Source organism: Pithys albifrons, chromosome Z (assembly GCF_047495875.1).
Source record: "Pithys albifrons albifrons isolate INPA30051 chromosome Z, PitAlb_v1, whole genome shotgun sequence".
Classification (NCBI taxonomy): domain Eukaryota; kingdom Metazoa; phylum Chordata; class Aves; order Passeriformes; family Thamnophilidae; genus Pithys; species Pithys albifrons.
The window spans coordinates 36,700,264-36,721,012 of record NC_092497.1 but is presented as its reverse complement, the minus strand read 5'-3'; the positions used below and the strand labels follow the sequence as shown (position 1 = coordinate 36,721,012).

General features: G+C 38.7%; 2 protein-coding genes across 7 annotated transcripts in view; both read right to left on the bottom strand.

Annotated features, from left to right (window-relative positions):
- The window catches only part of TNFAIP8 (TNF alpha induced protein 8), a 63,777-nt gene extending 55,937 nt beyond the window's left edge, over window positions 1-7,840 (bottom strand). The window contains exon 1 of one of the 3 annotated variants that reach the window (XM_071581357.1): window positions 7,674-7,840. In XM_071581357.1, coding sequence (XP_071437458.1) covers window position 7,674 — 1 coding nt within the window. In that variant the 5' untranslated portion in view covers window positions 7,675-7,840. Of the gene's footprint in view, window positions 1-7,183; window positions 7,315-7,673 lie in introns of those variants that run through there. The other 2 variants (XM_071581355.1, XM_071581360.1) reach the window with 2 other exon arrangements.
- A 690-nt stretch (window positions 7,841-8,530) lies between these two features.
- The window catches only part of DMXL1 (Dmx like 1), an 86,613-nt gene continuing 74,394 nt past the window's right edge, over window positions 8,531-20,749 (bottom strand). For 2 of the 4 annotated variants that reach the window (XM_071581262.1, XM_071581264.1), the window contains 8 exons: window positions 18,140-18,190; window positions 17,817-17,877; window positions 17,202-17,329; window positions 16,952-17,044; window positions 15,869-15,960; window positions 14,923-14,975; window positions 12,545-12,762; window positions 8,531-12,189 (listed from right to left, as the gene is read on the bottom strand). In XM_071581262.1, coding sequence (XP_071437363.1) covers window positions 11,965-12,189; window positions 12,545-12,762; window positions 14,923-14,975; window positions 15,869-15,960; window positions 16,952-17,044; window positions 17,202-17,329; window positions 17,817-17,877; window positions 18,140-18,190 — 921 coding nt within the window. In that variant the 3' untranslated portion in view covers window positions 8,531-11,964. The remainder of the gene's footprint in view (window positions 12,190-12,544; window positions 12,763-14,922; window positions 14,976-15,868; window positions 15,961-16,951; window positions 17,045-17,201; window positions 17,330-17,816; window positions 17,878-18,139; window positions 18,191-20,749) is intronic. The other 2 variants (XM_071581263.1, XM_071581265.1) reach the window with 1 other exon arrangement.

The following is a 20,749-nucleotide window of genomic DNA, read 5'->3' as shown; positions in this document are numbered from 1 at the left end:
AACTTTTACAAAGCTGGGGGCGGAAGGGGAAACGAAATATTAAACCTGTTATCCCGCCAATGCTCAAATGCAAGAGAGTCACTTAGCATCACATGGTTAATAAAACAAAACAGCACAGCTTCTTCATTTTTGTTACACAAAAATATCAAGTACAGCAATGATACAAAAGTCTTTATCTGTAGCATTCCACGTTTCACTGTAACAATAACTCTAACTACACAGCTAAACATAAGGACTATCAACTAACTTCTTCCACCTTGACTTGCAAAGATTTGGACAACTAAGCAAACTTCAAGACTTCTACAAAGCTCAGCTTTGCCTCTCTTGCTCTATCCACTTGTCCACTTCCCTATAATTTATGCAAAAAACCTTCCACTTTTTAATCTCATAAAAACCATAATTAAGTTTCATATGCCACTAAACCCCACCAAGCTGCCTACAAAATCATTCCAATCATGCCAAAAAGGTAACACAGCTAAAAGTTCTAGCAGTACTATAAATAAAATCAGCTCCAGACTACTTGAAACACAGGTTTTATGTCTGGAACCCCAAACAGTAGCAAAATATTTCCCTCCATATAAACTCAACAATTAAAATACATCACAGGCATAAAGGTAGATTAGGTTTTCTCAGAAAGGGATTCTTTTTTTTTTTCATAAAACAATTCCATGGTTAGTCATAAACACAGTACTCTAAACATCATAAAATCTTAATATGAAAAGTAACTGCCTATAAAATATGAAGATAAGCTGTAATTACAAAAAAAAAGCTGAACAGTTTTTGTTCATTTTTATTTCACCTTTCAAATAATTAAATAAAAAAAATCATCTGAAGTGTAGCTGATATAATGCAGAGGTTGTGTTCCGCACTGAGGAGAAAGGATGTAAGATGAGCTGAACATGGGCAAAGGTTCCTCCATAGATTTGATAATTACTTTAATACACTAAGGAAAGTGGGATAAGGATATATATAAAACAAACACCCTTCTGCTGAGAAGCAGAAGGATATCACAAATAAACATATATCTAATTATGAATATTCTAAACTGGCTCAATAATCAGAGCTTAAGTACAGGCCATTTAACTAGGCTTACCTTATCCAGTTTTTTTATGCAAGCACTGCACAACACTCAGAGAGAACTACCTGCAGCAGACAAGTCAGAAAGTCACAGGTACCTCCTCCCACCAGCTAGCATTTCTCTACATCCTCAAACCATCGTACATAAACACTCAGATAAAATGTTTTGCAAAAGATGGAGGTATGGTTTTGCTACTTACTTCTTATTAGTTAACCACAATATGTAAGAGAGAGCCCTAAAAACTTGCTGCTTCACATAAAACTGTGATGCTTATTAATAGTAATTAGCACAGTAGCAACTTCCTTTCTGTTCCTCAAAGCAAAGTAGCACCAAAAATCCCTTCATAACTGTTTGTATAACACTATGTGTTGGGTTTTTGTAGTGGGGGGCTACAGAGGTGGCTTCTGTGAGAAGCTGCCCGAAGCTTCCTGCATGTCCTGCAGAGCCAATGACAGCTGGCTCCAAACTGACCTGCTGCTGGCCAAGGCTGAGCCAACGAGGAATGACAGCAACACCTCTGTGACAACTTATTTAAGAAGGAAAAAAAAGTTATTGGGCAGACATAATTGTGGCCACACAAGAGAGGAGTGAACATATGTGAGAGGAACAACTCTGCAGACTTCAAAAGGAGGGGGAGGTTCCCCTGAAGCCCATGGTGACGCAGCTGTGCCAGAGGACCACAGGGATGTTGAGACACACCTGCAGCCCCTGGAAAAGCCATAGGCCAGAGCAGATGGATACCCAGAGGAAGTTGTGACCCTGTGAGAAGCCCATGCTGAAGCAGGGTCCTGGCAGGGACCTACAGACCTGTGGAAAGAGGAGCCCACGCTGGAGCAGGTTTCCTGGTACGTTTCCTGTGACCCTGTGGGGAACCCATGCCAGAGCAGACTGTTCCTGAAGGACTTCACCCTGTGGAAGGGACTCATCCTGGAGCAGTCTGTGGAGAACTGTTGCCTGTGGGATGGATTCACATTGGAGAAGTTCATGGAGGAACTGTCTCCTGTGGTAGAGACCCCACAGGGGAGCAGGAAAAGGACTCCTCACCCTGGGCAGCATCAGGAACGGCATGTGATGAACTGACACAACTCCCACTCCCCGTCTCCCTGCACCACTGGAGTGGCAGGAGGTAGAGGTGGGAAGGAGGGAGGGGTGTAGGGAAAGTGCTTTGATTATTTATTTTACTTCTCATTATTCTGCTCTGATTTTGTTAGTAATAAATTCAACCAGTAACTTCAAGGTGAGTCTGTTTTGCCTGTGACAGCAATTGGTAAGTGATCCCTCCCAGTCCTTAACTCAAGAATCTTTTGCTGTATTTTATCTCCCCTGTCCAGTTGTGGAGAGGAGTGATAGAACAGCTTTGCTGAGTACCTGACCCTCTACATACTGGAAGTCTTTCTGTAAGTCAAGAGGCCGTTGTTTATTCCAGACATTGCAACAAAAAAGTTGAATCATATTTTAGAGCATTTCACTGTTTATGGCTGCTGGGAATAAGCCTTCTGCTACACAGTGGACTACTTATGGATAAAAAGGCTTTTCTGCAAAACTGACATTTTGAAATTGGAATGTAGCAGAAAATTTAAAAGCCCAGACATACCTTTTATTTTTACACATTCCACTATAAAGGTTTAACATTTTCAAAACCCATGTCCATAAGAAAATAGCAGAGATTATTTTACCCCTTCCATCCCATCCCATCAACAATGTCACAGTGACAGCAATGACTTGGCTATGTTTTCAATTTCTGCAGATCTGGCAAAAGCAGAAAGTTAAGGTTATGTTTCTTTTAGAACTGAGTGACGGCAGAAATGTATTCATGCTGGGAGGGCTAGTGAGCACACCAACCCAATAACAAATTCCTGGCAGTGAATGCTCTGCATCACCTGAAACCTAGTTTTTGGTATATTTTTTTTCAGGATTTCAAGACTAATTTCCAGAACTTCAGCTGTATTTGTAGATAAAGTAAGTTCTTCAGGCAAGTATAACATTCTGCAGTAATGCCAACATAATTTTTGATCATGCATCAAATTGGAAGTGGGCAACACAGTGGCATGAGAATTGGTTCCAAAATTACTTCTTCCACCTAGAAACTAGAGGGAATTTCATCTTCATGGAGAATCAGAGTGGTTACATACACCATATCCCACAATCAATCACTGAAATGTGGTAACATTTGGTTTGATAAATTCAGTCTAGCATGTATTTGGATAAAATTACTATCCCCTTCTTAAACACTTTTTTAACTAACAGATAATTTTCTTTGCCTTGCTGGATCACTTATTACTACATAAAAAGCCTTTCAAGACAGCCAATTTTATGACACTATCTGTATGTCATATGTATGCCGGAGAGGATAAAGGTATTGAAAAATCTGGTAAAGAGCAGATTTTATGTCCTTCACAAACCAGGCATTCAACTTCAAAGCTCAAGGGGCAAACATACTTGAAGATCATCACATGTAGGCATATGCTTTCTCAGTTTTGTGCTTATTTTTTCTTTTTCTCAGTACCTTACAGTTTAATATATCCTTTTCTTTTACATGTACATGCTATGGAGAGACGCAACATGGACTACAGATACAGGTTTTTCTTCAGTTCAACTATTTAAGACAGTCCACCTTGAATGTATCTGAGCCGCAGTAAGTTCTGCAGACAAAACACCCAGTAAGAAATGTCTTGTCTCCATAAAAACACTTGATTAGCAGGATTTTAGTTTAAAAATACCAGATGAAGCCACCAAAAGAAAGTAAGCATGTAGAATCTTCAACTATAGAACACCATCCACTTCTGTTTAAAAGAGGTTGCTTTGCTCTTCCATTTCTTGAATTCCTCTCAAGACCAACTCCTTAGCAGGGCACACCATTCAAATTTGCTCCTGTAAGGCTGCAATACTGCATCAGAAAATAAGCTACTGGCTGAGGAAAGGTTAAACACACTATGCAGTTAAAATTTTGCTGTTGATCCAGTTAATATCAAATTCATATGGTAAATGTAATTTCCACCAGTTCATTCTGAATTCTGGAGCCTCCAGACAAGGATGCAAAACAGAGCAAATACTATGCTGCCAATGTAGAGAGCACAGCCCTCTGCTCACACCACTCCCTGCCCTCCTCCAGATGATTTAACAACCATCACCCACGGTCAGACACGTACCCAAATAACTACCACTAGCAACAACTGCACCTGGGCTGATTTCCCTAAGCCAACACCACTGCACTCTTGCATTCTTCACTGAGTTATTCCATAAAGTGGGAGAAAATGACAGGCTTTAATGCATTCAGTTTTGTCGATCCTGTAATATAAACTGAACTTCAAAAATATTTATTTAAAAGTACACAACCCTATTTCTGGAAGAAAAATGAGATTTTTTGATTAAGCCAGACATATCTAAAACTAAAATTCAGCTGTTTGAAGATATGCTTTTAGTTAATGAAAAAAATATTGAAAGAAATGCAGATTTTGGTACTAATATCTTCTAGACTTAATCCTCAGCATACATCTTATTAACGTACCAATGTCATCTAAAAGAAATGCAAAACCTTTTAATTCCCCCTGAAGTTTGCTCAATGGCTGACACTCTTACTTTTCACTATCTGGATTTCTAAATAAAAACAGAATTGAATTAAGGAATAGCTTTAACTCACATCATTTAAAAGTTATGTATTTTGTTTAATACTCTATCTCACACACCTGCCTTGCTAAAGAGATCTTAGGAACCACCACCATGAGATAAAGAAAAAGAAAGAAGTAACATTTTAGCCTGAAGTGACATTCCCAATGATCAGTTCAGAAAACAGCACCTGAAGACCAGGATTAACAGCTTCTACTTTAAATCACATAATCTGCAATTTTTCCCTTCTTTAAGGTTCTTGTTAGAGACGCTAAGGAAACAATCAAGTGCTACCACTGCTCTAAAAACTGCACACCTCAGTCTCAGAGCACTGAGTTCTTTTCTCAGTGGGGGTGAGGTCGATCTTGAAAAAGGAAATTCTGGTTTGAGCAAAACATGACTTGAGAAAGAGAGTGTGTTGTGTGAAACTTCCTGCTCACATGCTTAACTGACAAAATGCCAGCTTAACTTCGACTTGAACATACATAACATTTACTCTGGGTCTTATGATCTGAAGATGCTGGAGGCATAATTGAAAAAATAAACATAACTCATTTCAAGCCATATTCACTTTCTTTGATTACACAGCTGGTCTCAAATAAGAGGCTAATTTTGCATTCCGTCACAGTCGACAAATGTTGTAAACATGTTTATTTCAGAAAAAATTGACAACATGGATGCTCATGGTTGTGAAGAGATAGACATACAAAAAAAAAAAAAAAAAAGAAACCGAGACCAACCCTAAAAAGTCCCCAAGTTACTTTGCCATTAACTTATCAGTATTTGGAGCAACACACTCCATGTATCGATACCCTAAACAAAACACAAGAGCACTAGAATCAATTCAAATTGAGATACACATTACTGGAATGTGTATTACTTGATGCTTACTCAAGCGATGTTGTGTACAAGGAATACTTTCCCTATAAGAAATTCTTCCTATGTATCTGATTTTCAGTAAAACCTTTAGTTCATCAGATCAATCTAGCTCACAAAATGTAACTTAAATAAAACATAAGAAAGTTGTCAGAGAAAGAAGATCAAAGCATTGTGAATGATCTGCCTAATGCTGGGAAAATAAAAGAAATGGCAAGAAACCTATCTACAAAGGCAGTGGGAAAAGGAAGACTAAAAGACGAGGAGCAAAGTACAGTCCAAACACCTTGTGATACATCTTAGGGATGTAAGTAGCTATAACTAAAATTACTTAGACAGTGATCAAAGCTTCTAGAATGTAATCAATACAGAAAAAAACCTGTGGAAAACATATTACCAACCATTTTAGATTAAGGAGTTATTTTAAGTGGATATATATAATGGTAAAATCATAACAAATACTACTTGGTGACTTTTTTTTTCCTTTTCATCTTCCTCAAACCAGCTACTGTTTGCATTGTTATTCAGTACTCCTGTTATTTGTATGAAAATAAACTGTAGGCATCTTCTACCTGCTTTAATGATTACTAAGCATTTTACTGCCCATCACTTGGAGGACTCATCTGATGTACTGTAATAAGAAATTGACCAAAGCTGAGATTTCCCAACCATTTGATTATTTCCTCAGCCTTTCCAAGCAGCAATTATTATTTTTTACCTAGCAGCAACTATTTAAGGAAAACTCAAAACAGACAACTTAAGCCATAAAGCACACTGAAATCTAGGTTTGGTCAGATTAGGCTAGTTATTATTTAACGGAAACGAGCAGCTTCCTGTTGTCACAGCAAACAGCGAGCAGCTTCCATTGCAAGCTGCAGTTTTGTACTCCTGCAAATATCTGCACCATAACTTTCATTTCAATAGTGTTCCACATGAAATTTGCTTCCAGGTGAAATAAAGGCAAGTATGTAAATATACTAAAACAGTTTAGTTCCTTCTTCCTGCTTCTAAACATGTTCTAAGTTCACCAAATTTTGTCTTCCAAATACAGCCCCTAGACCTCTTTCCGCTGAACGACTCCTCGTTTCTGGATGTTTTCCGCTTGGTTCCATTACCAATGACCTTTCAAAGCAAATTTCCTATTTAGAGATGACAAGAGATAAACAGAGTTGGCAACAGTCACCCCAGACAGTGAGTGCAAACAGCTCCCATCGGGCGTATCCGACTGCTCAGGGAAGTTTTTACCAGGCAGTTTGTGTCGTGAGTGGTGCCACTACTAATTTACACCAACCAACTCGCAAAGGAGCACAAGCGAAACAAGACACGTGAGGATGGAGCATCGCTGGGGCTGCGCTTTGCTGTGCCCACGTGTTTGTGCCCTCAGGTAGGGCTGCGAACACGTACCGAGGCACGAATGTCTATAGAGACACACAGAGCTCTAGCGTGGAAGGTCTGACCATCCAGGTTTCTAAAACTGAAAAGCCCACACTGAACTGTGATCTCTCTTATTTTACTAGCAGTATGCAAATAAGATACACCTAATTCTACTGGCAGGATTTCAGAATTTTTGCTAGTAGCACTTCAAACCCAAACTCACGGATCTCAGGAAAGTAGGTGTCTCACCACAAAGAAACAGATGAGCCGCATCGCCACACTGGTGCCTCTGCCTCGAGAGCCACAGGTCAGTGCTGTGCCCAAGCACACCTGGCGAGGGGACAGGTTCGCTCCCGGCCACAGCAGGAACTCTCGTGGAAACACAGCAAAGAGCAACCCGGGAGGAGCAGCGGAGGCTCGGTGACCCCGCACAACAGGCCCGCACAGCAGCCCCTCCCCAGACACACGGACAGACAGGGACGTCGGAACTCCCCGCGCTGCTCGGGCAAGTCCCGCCCGGGGAGCGGCTCCGCGCTGGGCCTGAGCAGCATCGGGAGCCGGCGGGGTAGGAGCCGGCGGGGTAGGAGGCGGCAGCGCCCCGGCGCCAGACCCAGCGCAGAGTTCCGACCAGGGCGCCGCATCCCGCCTCTCGTTCCGAAAGCGGCGACACCGCCGGGACCGGGGCAGGGGAAGCGGCCGGGGCCGGACCCGCCCGGCGGGAGCGCAGCGCGGCACTTACTGTGTGGGCGCGGGGTTGGGGCGGCGGCGCCTCCGCGGGGCTGCGGCGGGAGCGGCGCGGCCGGGGTGGTGCGGACAGTGCGGGCGGTACCGGTCGCGGGTCCCCGGCGAGGCCGCTGGGCAGGGCGGGGACGCTGCGGGGCGGGCGGGGAGGCTGCGAGACGGGCAGGCTGCCGAGCCCTGCCCGCCCTCCCGTCGGGCCGGAGGCGGGAGCGGGGCAGCCCCGCCCGCCCCGCTGCGGGTCCCACCCGAGTCGGGCCGCCGTCTCTTGCCAAAGGAGAAGTCACAGTAAGTGCGACGGGAAGCCCAAAATAAAGTTGGGTGGTGGTACGCAGCTGTGTGCTGAGGCATTTTAAATCCTGGCAGCAGCTTGGTGCTACTGGACTAGATCCATGCTCTACTCACCAGCCTATGACTGGAGCAGGGGCATTCATCCTTGCACCTCTTCTAAAGGTGGGAACATGAGAGAGCTGAAGTTCCTCAAGACCTTCACAGGTTTCCAAGTTTCAGCAAAACAGAAAAGGGTTTTAAAAAGTTAAGCCGTGGCAGACGTGGATAGAAAGTGCCATCACTACAGCAGCTTCATTCCATTGCAAAATGACTTAGTTGTACTCAGTTACACTAGTAATGTACTGCAAAAACAAAACAACCACCCCCAAACAAAAAACAGAAACACCCAGCACACCACCCTCCCAAAACACCAAACGCTAAGTACAAGGAAAGCTAAGGCATGAGAAGCTAAGGTATTAAAAAACAAAACACACACATACACACACCAAAAAAAAAATAAAATAGATATATCAAAACCATGCAGATTTTAGAGCTAGGAACGAGGAGGAATAAAAAACACCAAGGATGGTAAATCAATATCTTTATTTTATATAAACTAGTTTGATCAGTGTGCTGAACCTGCCATTAGTGGTGGTTTTGCTATTTTTAGTAAAAATAAACATTTGAAAAAAATTACCTTAGAGAATTTATCATCTCCAAGCTTATCTCCATTATCACTGTTGCTTTTTTCATAACTATTGCAACTAATCTAACACTGAGTGCTCTTATGAGGGAGCGGTACCTAATGCAGGATTTCTCAACAGTTTATTCCTGCAGCTGGGAGCGAGGTTCCTAAAATGCAATAGAACATGTATGAGCTCACCTTGCACCACTGTGGTGTGGTACAAAACCTGCACCTAAATTCCATCTTTCTCCATGGATATCCTGCAACATCAGCTGTCAGCTGAGAATTTTCCAGTGAAAAGTCACACAGCAAGTTTAAGGACCCAGATGGCCAGAGTTTTAACTTTCACAAGTTACTGAAGTAATCCTAAAGAACTTGGATCATATATCTGATTGAGGTAACTGAATCAGTTAACAACACAAGAAGGACACACTGATAACATTATGTACTACTACATAGACAAACACAAGTCACAACTGTCAGTCTACGATATTTAAAAGGGACATTATCAACTACATGCTAAGTTATTTTGTCTGGATAACAAATTTTTTTTGACTAAGCACTCAAAAATGTGAATGTTACATGTGATTTGTGCACATGGCTACTTTGAGCACAGAACCCTTCATAGACACTATTACACTTAATTTTGAGTAACTTGCATAGCTATGGGGAAGAAGCATTAATTGTTGGAGGACAAAAGTCAGTGGAAATTTTAAGGGCAATAGCTGGAAGAGTTTCGAGTTCAGTCCTTCTCCAATGACCAGATTTAAAGTTGAGAGTGTCCCTTTAAAAGTTTCAGGTACAACAGAAATTAACTCATTTTAACTCTACCATTACAAGAAAGCTACCAATAATTTGTCTTACAATAGTTAAACATCGATGAACATTATACAAGCAAACAACTGATTTGTAAATGAAATAGCAGCAACATGGAATTCTAGAAGGTTGAGTTTCTGCAGGATTTATTGGAAAGATTATAAAGGTGTGGCAAATATATTGTGATTTTACATAATTTACTTTTGAGAATAGCTTATGGTAACTTTAAGTATCACTCAAAATGCCTGCTCACAGTCAGTACTATTCTGGTATAAGCATAAGTTTGCCAGGATTTTTCATAGTGCAGCTTTACTCAGAAAAATAACATTTTAAGTCTTGGCAAATTACATCTACAAACTGCTCAGTTCGCAGTTGGTAAGACAGCTTTTTGTGATTGCCAGTACAATAAACTTGAGCTTGAAATATTAAAGCTAATGAGATATAAGTATTTCAGGACAAAACATCAAGGACATAATTATATAATACTGCCATGATTTTTGCACATGTAACTTTGTTAGTTCAGTGGATGTATAAAACTGATGCATGTATATAAGCAGCTACAAAGTCACGGTTTCAGCTCATTCTAATGTAGTTGTGCTACTGTTTATTCCATTGTTTTCCTTCTTCCATAAGAATACAGAATATTAGAAACTCAGCCACTGAACAGATATGACATACCCATTGGACAAGTCTGGGTGTCACTTTTAGTCACTTTTCTGGTCCATCACTGTACTTAAACTGTTTTGATATCAAGTTTGATTTCAATTTAGTGTTAAGGAAGAACAATTACAATTGAATCACTGAACAGCTGTACCAGTTTGAAATGCTGTCACATGTTTCTTCATGGCAAAACATTCACATTCTTTTTATTGCACAATTTGAAAATTCAGGTTATGTGCATAAAAACCTTCATAGTGTTTGAACTGCAACTTGCGAAACATACATTTAAAATGACCTTAATACATTTTACAAAATCTTTTTAAACAACTTTATATTCTTAAGAGAAAAGCATCCTGAGAATTTTACATAGTTCATTTTACAAGCCCTTCATTTCTGTTAAGCTTTGTTTATCCCCATAGTTCCTAATTTGACAAGTTTATTTTACAGTCAATATCTTGGTGCTATATTTCACAAAATATCTTTTAGCAAAAAGTACACCATTGGCATTCAAGTAATTCAGCCTCACATTTAATTTACAAATTAAACCTCTCTCAAGGTCTCAAGTAAGGAAAAGTAAACCAAAATACAGAAAAAGTTTAGCTGACTAAAAAAATGTAAAGGCCTTGTGCATTAATAATTTGGTCAAACATTGAAGTTAAGCAGTTTAATATTTTGGCAAAGAAAAACCCCAAACTCGATCTACCCTTTTCAATTTTTTTTTTCATTTGACACCAGATGTAAACATACAGTACAAAGACTGAGTGTTGAAGTACTTTGCTGTTGAATTTTATCCTTTTTCCTTTTTTAAAGTACTTATGAAAAGCAGACAAGGAGAACATAAGTGCTAAGAATGAACTGAGTATCTTTGGGCTAAATAAAACCTCTTACTGGAAAGAAATGCAAAAATAAATTAGGTGGGGTTATTTATCCTCTACAGACATCTAAATAAATAGTCTTTGAAGAAAGTCTAGTGCCATATCCTAAAGCAGTATCTTCCTATATCTTTTTGATCAAGACTAAGGCTTCATGCATAATCTCGACTATCTTACTAGGAAGATAACCATTTATATTTACATTTTACTTTTGTAAAGAGACTGTTCAGGGTTAAAAATATATTTCTTTTCAAAAGGTAAGCCTGCCATCCTGATGGCAGTGATTCAAGCTGTAGAACAGAAGACAAGTTATATAACATCCTTCAGTTTCTTATACCCTAGATGAAAGGAAGGAGATCAGGCAAGTTACAGGTAAACAGCCTGGATTCCAGGAATGGATACACAGAGTGGCTCCTTACATGAATGCTTGCATGACCAGGAGTATTCACTCCTACAGACTTTGTTTCTCTTCTACACATAAGTATAAATTTTTATTGTCAACTGACTAAACAAGTTGAGAAGAGAGACAGCTATGGCTGCCACCATGAAAAAGAACATTATCTAAGGTATCCATCTGGACAGACATGCTTTTAGAAGGTGGCCAGTTGTTTAGTATAAGCAGAGGTCATGCCCAGATGCTGTGCTCCAGGTGGGAGTGTAAATAACCCAAAAGAAAGAGTAAACCACTTCAGTAACATCTTAGTATTATAACTATATAATTCAGAGTCATATATAGCTTTTATTTTAGGCAACAATCAAAATCTGAAGGACCTTGTTAATCTTTAAGGCATTAGTGCATCAGGGACTAAAAGTTCCAGGTAATAAATATGGGGTTGCGGGTGAGGGAGTGGGAGGTGGGAGAAAGGAAAGAAACAAAAATATCTTTGTGTCACAAACTATCATTGTGCATCTGCTTTGTTGGTTAGTTCCAAAAAAATATTTTCAGGGATGGCACAAGGGGAATGTTATTCACTATTCTGAGAAAAACATTAGATCATAAATTTCACATCATTTTTTAACACATCCTTTAAAGGGCTGAATCTGTCAGGCAAGATTCTCATCTTTACTGTTCCATCAGCACCACAAGAAAATATGTGATTTGCTGGTCCTGTCTCAATTTGCATGACTCCTGTCCCAATGTTTCTGAAGAGAGACTGTCGAGTATGCTCGTTGATGAAGGTGTGAAGAAGATTAAATGTAGACAGACTCCATACCTAAAAAAGCATTGAAACATCAATCTCTTATAAGGATAATGAGTCATGGAGAAATTGGGCATTTTGCATTTATTTTTCTTACACTAACTATAAATGAAAAATATGTAGCAATCTACAATGACACAGTTATAGAATATTAATATTCATTTTCTATAATAGGGAATACATACAGGGACTAAGATACCACTAATTAAAAGGAGCACTGCAGTCTAAGACTAGTATTTCATAATTAAACTAGTAAATGTGAAAGTCAGGATTAAGAACAAATACAGTACATATAACATCTGATTGTTCCATACCTGTACAAGATTCTTTCTGAACATACACATCTCCACTCCCTCCCTGTCATTAATACCTTTATGTTGCCTTCAGCAGATCCTGTGACAAAATACTCTTCTGTAGGATCAACAGCAATTGCTTTGACTGGAGAATCATGACTCTGGAGCAATTGTTGCTGCTGTTTTTGGCGAAGATCAATTACACATGTAAAGCCTTTTCTGCCTCCAGATATTAACAGCTGATGTTTTGGAGCATATGCCAATACAGTTGCGCCACTATCATGACAGATAAAAGCTGAAAGACAAAGCAAAGTAATTTAAATATTAAAACACAGTACTAACTTCAATTTTACATCAACCTCCAATGGCTCAAGACAGTAGCCACAGTGACTTTGATGCTGTAATACAACTGACAACAACTAGCCCATTTATTGCCGTACTATATATATGTAATCCCAGGTTCACATCAGACATTCTCAAGTTGCAGTATTCTCAAATTAAAAAATATCATTTTTTATCTCTGTGTAATCACAAACTATTAATCCTTGACCAAAACCGGATGATTTTCAAAGTCTCCAATGTTTCTTATTTTAAGGCGTACAGGCATGAGAAATTCCTCCTAAACTACTTGCCCAAATATCTTCAAAGTTTCCAGTGGTTATTATACTGATGATTTGCTGCTTTTCACACTTATTTGGATATGTCTACTCCCTTAAATGAGTGGAGGAACTGAATTGTTATGGGTTTAGCCAAGTAGGCCAAAAATTTAGGCTTTAAAGTTCAGACTAGGCCTGGAATTGTCATCTGACTTGAGCTGGGCTGGGCTAGCTAACAGCTGACCTCTTCTAGCCAGTAATGTTGTATTCCATGCCATGTTAAGACATCATCTCAGAAGAGGTAAGAGCCGGTGTGTGGGTGTGGCTTGGTAAGTTGCTTCACAGCTGTGGTCCCAGCAAGACACACCCTGCCATCCCAGGAGAGATGGGGAGGCCCGAGCCCAGAGCACCAGCTTACCATCATTTTATCTTAGGGAAGTAAAATGTTTGTTCTTAGCTTTTCTCTCTGCTTAAGTCTGTCTCTGTGGGAATTGACTTCTCTAAAATGATTTGTAGTTAAAATGGTAGAATTTGTGTTTACTGGGGAGTGGGAAGTTATTTCTTGTTATACATAACTTGTGTAAGTGTGTGTTATATTGTAGTTTTCTCTTAATTTTCTCTTTTCTGTATAAATACATATAGTTAGTTTCAGCATAAACCTGGATTAGAGGGTTTTTTTTCCCTCTCCCTCTTTTTCCCTTAGCTGGCTGGGGGGAGAAGGAACCCTTTCTCTCCGTCTTGGACACTTGGCGTTTTGCTAGCTCGACCCAAGACAGAATGAAAACTACAATTACCAGCACAAAGTTTGGTATATTGTACTTGTAGTTCAAAGGGTCTCTGAATTTCGGTTTACAAATTCCACATGTCCCTCACATACACTCAAGCATTCAGCATACTTAAAGTAAAAGGAGTTCACAACTCTCTTGATCTTAATTCTGTATTTCAGATATTGAATTTGTTGTATTTTTTGCAACAAAGTATTAGCAAAAAAACTAATGAAACCTTGTTAAATATTTATTATATCTCAAAAAGCATACTTATAGGAATAACTCTTCCAGAAGCATTTTTGCAAAACTATTTGTAGATATCTACCCCTAAAGCATTTAAAACATTTGACTGTATTTGGGATAGTACAAAGAACAAAAACGACAGGGAAATAGATAATCTTTCAAAGCAAAAATGCACTTCAAGTATAGCTGTTAAACTCATCTTTTAATTCAACTGTGAAATTTACTACACAATTATGAGGTCTTATTTATATATCTGCTAGTTCAATATATTCGTGAAAATATCAGTGAATACTTTCTAGAAATTTCAGAGCATTTATTGACATAATATCTTCAGACAACTATTTTATAATGATGTCTTCACAGCATCATTATTTGGTCTAATAATCAATAAATTTTGGGGCCACTCTGATCTACAAATACAGACACAGCCACAACAACTTGAAACTGGAGGGTGTTGGTGCATGTCCTGAAAAAAACATCTCATAACCATGCTACCGATTGTATTCTGACAAAGCTACTGTCTTCTCAACATGCTGGCCACTCCAAGCAGGAGCTGCTCAGACTCTTTTAAAAAGGAAGTGAAATGTTTGGCTGTCAGGGGTTGCACTCGTGGTGGAAAGGCAGGTGTGCAAAGAAAGGTGCTCATGTCCATGAAACGAATGATTTATACAGACCACTAAATAATCTATCTGGTTTTATATTCTTGCTAATGCACTCACACAGAACAGTGAAAGATGCTTTACTGCTGATGTTAAAATTACCTCCCAGAATGACTTTTTCAATAAAGACAGACACACAAATACACATTATTACTGTGATCAAATATTTTAGTGGTTTTACTTTACTTACCATGCACCAAGCTATTTGTAGGTGAAACCAAAGTATCCCAAAGACAAATATTTCTGTAGAAAAAAACCGCAGTTTAAATCAGTGACAGATGTTTTCTAGTATTTTGAACACCTGAGAAGTCATCTGAACCTCAAAAAGATTGTTTCAGGCATAAAAACACTGTAAACAGACTTTCAATGATTACTTTTGAACAGACACCCAATTATTTTCACAGTTATACTGCAAGAACATGGCTTCTACATAATCCTATGACTGGCTAGTCTCGTAAAGGATTCTTATTGAGATAACAATCTGTTGCAGCTGAAGTCACAGGAATATTAGCAGTTGTTACTATTTCTTGATCAATACTCACTTACAAAACCAAGTGTGAAACAAAGAGCTAGCAAATTCCCTACATCTATAACAGTACTTTAATACAGGTTTCATATGATAATAACAGAACCAAATAGTTCAGCTGGAAGGACATAGAAGGAGCCCGACACCTTCAGGGCTGACCAGAAGTTAAAGCATATTATTAAGGGCATTGTCCAAATGTCTCAGACATGGAGAGGCTTGGGGCATTCACCATCTCTCAGCAAAGCCTGTTACAGTGTCTGAACACTCTCTTGGTGGAGAAACATTTCCTGATGTTCAGTCTGAACCTTCCCTGGCACACCTTTGAGCCATTCATACATATGCTCTCATTAGATGCCCAGGAGAAGTGCTCAGGACCTCCCTCTTTACTTCCCCTCCTCATATGTAACATTAACAGAGTATTTGTGCTTGCCTATAAACCTCCTTTAATAGATATGTGAATTTAGCTGCAAACATTGCTTCTATCCCCGTCCCTCAAAGAAAGAAATCAAGTGGAAGTACTGCTTAAGAAGAATCATCAAAAAAACACAGTGGGAGAGAAGAGAGAAAATATGGCACCACATAATGCATTAATTATCACGGCAGTTCTTACCTGTTGTCAGAAGACAATCCTGCTGTAGCTATCAAAGATGATGAACTGATGAACACAAAGTCATTGGCTGTTTTGTTGTGACAATGCCATGTCTGAAACATTGCAGTTTAGAAATTATTAATTAAAAAGGAAATGTATTTTGTGCAAGCATGACATATTAAACTTCCTTGAAAAGGTAAGTTGTTCATAAGCAATTTAAAGGACATGGCATATAAAGGTATTGGTATGCCTTGTGAGACTCTTTAATTTTCCATGGAACTGCTAAGTTGTAAGGGACCCACAAGGATCATCAAAGTCCAGCTCCTGACCCTGCACAGGACCCTCTGCAGGAGTCACACCATATGCCTGACAGTGTTGTCCAAACACCTCTTGTACTCAGACAGCATCAGTGCTGTGACCACTTCCCTGGGGAGCCTCTTCCAGTGCCCAGCCACTTTACGTGTGAAAAACCTTTTCCCAATATCCAACCTAGAGCTTCCTAGACACAACTTAAGGCCATTCCCTCAGGTGCTGTCAGTGTTCACCACAGAGAAGAGATCAGTGTCTGCCCCTCTTCTTCTCCTCACAAGGGAGTTGTAACTGCAATGAGGTCTCCCCTCAGTTTCCTCTTCTCCAGGCTGAACAGACCAAATGCCCTCAGCTGCTCCTCATACAGCTTCCCCCCAAGGCCCTTCACCATCTTTCCTGCCCTCCTTTGGACACTCTCAAATGGCTTTATATCCTTCTCATATTGTTATTGCAGTGCTCAAAACTGCACACAGTATTCAAGGCGAGGCCACACTAATGCACGGCAGAGCAGGACAATTAATTGCCAACTGACAATTATTGACAAGTCTCAATGAACATTAAAGTTATTTCAGATCTCATATCACATTGCATTTTCTACTCTTGACTTAGTAAATATGATTAGAATGTAAGAACTTGTCTGTCAGATGTACCACAGGATGGCAACAATACACAATTTAATCTTGATTAATTCTGGTTATCAGCACAATCCCTGCTCTCTCCTAACTATTCCAAAGGGGCAAAGAAGTAAGAAAGTACAACACAAGTTTATGGAAACTAATTTAGTTTTCAGCTTACCAAATATGGCTTAGGTGAAGTGCCAGTAAGTGGACAACATTTCCAATTTGTCTGATATAAACTTATATACCCATCAGCATCAACAATTCCAAACTGAAAGAAAATATGTATTAATAGTAAATACATATGTATTTCAGAAAAATACTCTCAATTCTTAAAAACTACTTTAGATTTGAAGAATCTGATGTTTCTGCTAATGTGCAATTATAGTTGGTGAAGAGAGTAAGTACAGAAACATTCTGCCATTTACCTTATTTCCTTGGTAATTGAATCTCATTCGAGTTACCCTTGAGTTGCCGCCAGATCGAAAACATGCGATTTGTTGGGCATGACCCCATTCAAACATTCTTACACTACCATCCTGAGCACCTGTTAGGTCTGCAACAGAAAATATTTAAATTATTTTTCACAGGTATTGCAATTCTAAAATTTAAAAAAACCCTCACACCACCTCAAAATATGTGTCATAGTATCTGGCTTGGCATAGGAGTAGTAGGTACCACTGGAAGATAAACTTATGTTATGCATTATTTAACTAAGACCTGTGTTTAGATGATACTGAAAAATGAAGCTATTTACTGGGATATAGTAACACACCTTTTCCGCCTATCATTCAAGTGACAAATGAAAAAGAAATACACTACTTGTTGCTATAAAAAATATCCCTATTTCTAAAAGCTGTTCTGTATTCCCCACTATTGTTCTTTAAAATGATAGTTTCCGTACAATATGGCTTATAAACAACTTTCCAAACATACAGGAGACTGATGTGTTAGTACAAAATAGCAGCATACTAATAAACATGCCAATAAGGAATACACATTATTAGGTAACTCTTATCTTTCTTAAACAAAACTGAACTTACAATATGGCAGTGTTGGATGAGAAGCCATTCTTCTGACATTATTAATAGCTTTCTTGAGCATCTGTTTGATATACAGCAAAACAGAAAAAATTAAACAGCCCTACTGAACAAAAAGTTATTGGAGAACAATTAGTGATTGCAGAAAGTTGTTTCCTATCAAATTTCCTACTGAAAGCAGATTAGAGATTAAGAAAAGTCAGTTTCTTTCAAGACTAGTGTAGACATTAACACTTTGGCAGCTTTATTTATCTAGGTAAATATTAAATTTTCGATTCAGAAATGTATGGATCCAAATATAAACACTCCTTAGACTGCAATCTTACCTCTTTTCTTGCCAATTCCTTTCTGATTCCATTAAATTTATTGGAATATTCCTGAATATTGTAAGATAAGCAAGAGAGAGGCAGAAGCATGTAAAGAAAGAGGTAAACAAACTTTAACAGAAGTCAAAAATAGGAGGGAATTTATCTATTTTCAAGTCTAGTTAACTTATTGCCATTGCTTGAAAAGTTGTTATTTGTGGCCATCCAGAATAAGCAACATACCTAGTAACTGGGGTAAGAAAAATAAATAACAATAATAAAAGAATTCTTCAAAACTATTTCCAATTTGCAAATACAGATCCAAAGAATTTTCAGTAGCACTTTTGCTCCCAACTTCCAAACTTTGCTTTGAGCAAGGTGCATTATGAAGATTGCTGGGAAGAATTCAATGTATGAAGAGGACTGAAGACTATTAGACAATTATATTTAATCCCCATCTAATTGCATTGTACACCAAACCCACAAAAGGAAAAAACCCTGTAGGGATGTTTTATCAAAGAAATACAGCTGTGTCTGTGATGTCTCTTCCCTTCTTTTCTTTCTATTAATGTACGTAAAAGTTAAGTTTTCGTTCTTTTATTTTCTGATAGTTCTTCTCAAAAGTATCTTACTACTTTGAGGACAGCCTTTCTTCAGAAAATGATTGGACTCTGTTTGTTCATGCATGTATTATTTACCTGAACATTTGAGAAGGGCATAATTTTGGGTTTTTGTCAGGTGTAAACTTCAAACAAGAACACAAGTGAAATTTTGCTGCCAGAGGATTCACCTTCAACACAGCATCTTACACCTTACAACACACCAATAGCAAGTTGGCACTGAACCACTTTCAGAAAATCATTTAAGTTGGAAAAGACCTTTAAGATCATTGAATACAGGTGTGACTGTTCCAATTTTGTGGAGATTTTGACACTGCTTGTCATGGGGCAGTAGAGAGTGATCAGCTATTTCAAGTATACGATTCTCCCCTTGTCTCCAGTCACATTGGGGTGTCAGTTGGAAGGAGGCATGAATTACAAATTTTTATGATTTTCACATGACTCAGAGAGCTGAAAAGTAATATTCTGTAAATTATCAGTTTGCAAGCAAACATGAGGAAAAGCACTTGGAAAGAAAATTATTTTCTCACTAAAATTTCCCTGGGTTTGGCTTAATGAAGTAACTGGAATCCTCTGACTACATTTTGGAAGCAGATTTAGATCTTTTAATTCTTGAAGTTTTATTAGTTATTTAAGAGAAAACCTTATGCCTCTCAGTTACTCAAGGTATTTCAAAACACTTCCCTGAAGATAAAAAGTAAGACCTTCAAATACATATTTTCCTTTCTATTTTCATTATGTACTTTAAATGCCAAGGAAAAACACTAAATAGTTTGGTAAAAATAAATGCACATTTTAATATTTAGGACAAGAGAAGATTATATTCTTCAAACATTTACTGACTGGTATGTGCATTTATAATTGCAATGCTTTGCGCTCTAAACTTACAATTTCTGTCTATGTGTAAATGGAAGAACAATTATTCAGGTTCTCTCTATTTCTTCAGTACAATGAATGGCTGTGTCAAGTTTTACAGCTACCAACTTTTACCCAGAAGGTAAGAGAATTCATCTGTCTTCCTTCAACAGACAAGTAGTTATCATGATTTCCTAACCCCTGCTGGATTATGCTTTGGAAAATGCAAACTCACAGGAACATGCCTTTGAAAGACTACACCATTAATATAACTGACATTTGATACTGCTAGCCCTCAGTTTCCCCTTACAACAGCTGGATGGCTAGAACATGGGTTGCTTTGCTGGAAAGTTGGGTGCTTTAGGCCTAATGTACAGGAAGCCTGAAGAATAAAAAAGGACTTGAAATTCAACCCACCAGCTGTTAAACAGGTAAATATTGGTGTCAGTCACAATGACTTGTATGACAAACTGTTGAGACCATTACCTGAGTTTCAAAGCTGTTAGTTACCTACTAGTACTTCACTGCTCTTAGAGGCACATCCTGTAAGAACTGTGTAAACACACTGTGCTGAAGTGTTGATAGTGAGCCTCCTCACTTACCTTATATGAACCATGCAACAGGAAACAGTGAAGAGTTACAGAACAATCTTAGACCTAAATAAAACATTAACTGTCTGAGTATCCTAAGTTCAACAGTCCCCTTGACTGATGCAAGTGAAACAAAACCGACAAGATTGAGAAGCCAGTAATGGCAGTGAACAGTGGGCTAAACTACTAAATGGGCTGCAACGATGACAACAAGAATCACAAGTAGTATCCAAAGGAACAAAGTAGTAAACAGTATCTGAAGAAAGGTTTTAGTGAAGCTGCTTTTCTCCCAGGTTTGAGTCCTTCCACAGCAACACTATTTCCTCCCAAGAATCCCTATATCTTCCCTCATTTACTTTGTTCTTCACTGGGTACCTTTGTCTTCCCTCCCTAGTGGGCAGGTGTCGTTCTGTGCTGTGATTGGTTCTCTGCCACAGTCATACAGTTATGCCAGACAAAATTTAGGTGCAAAGTTAACAGCAAATGCATTCAACACAAACATAGCCAAATATCTTTATGAAGAAAGTTTTACTACATACTAAATAGAAAGTCATGTAAGCACAATT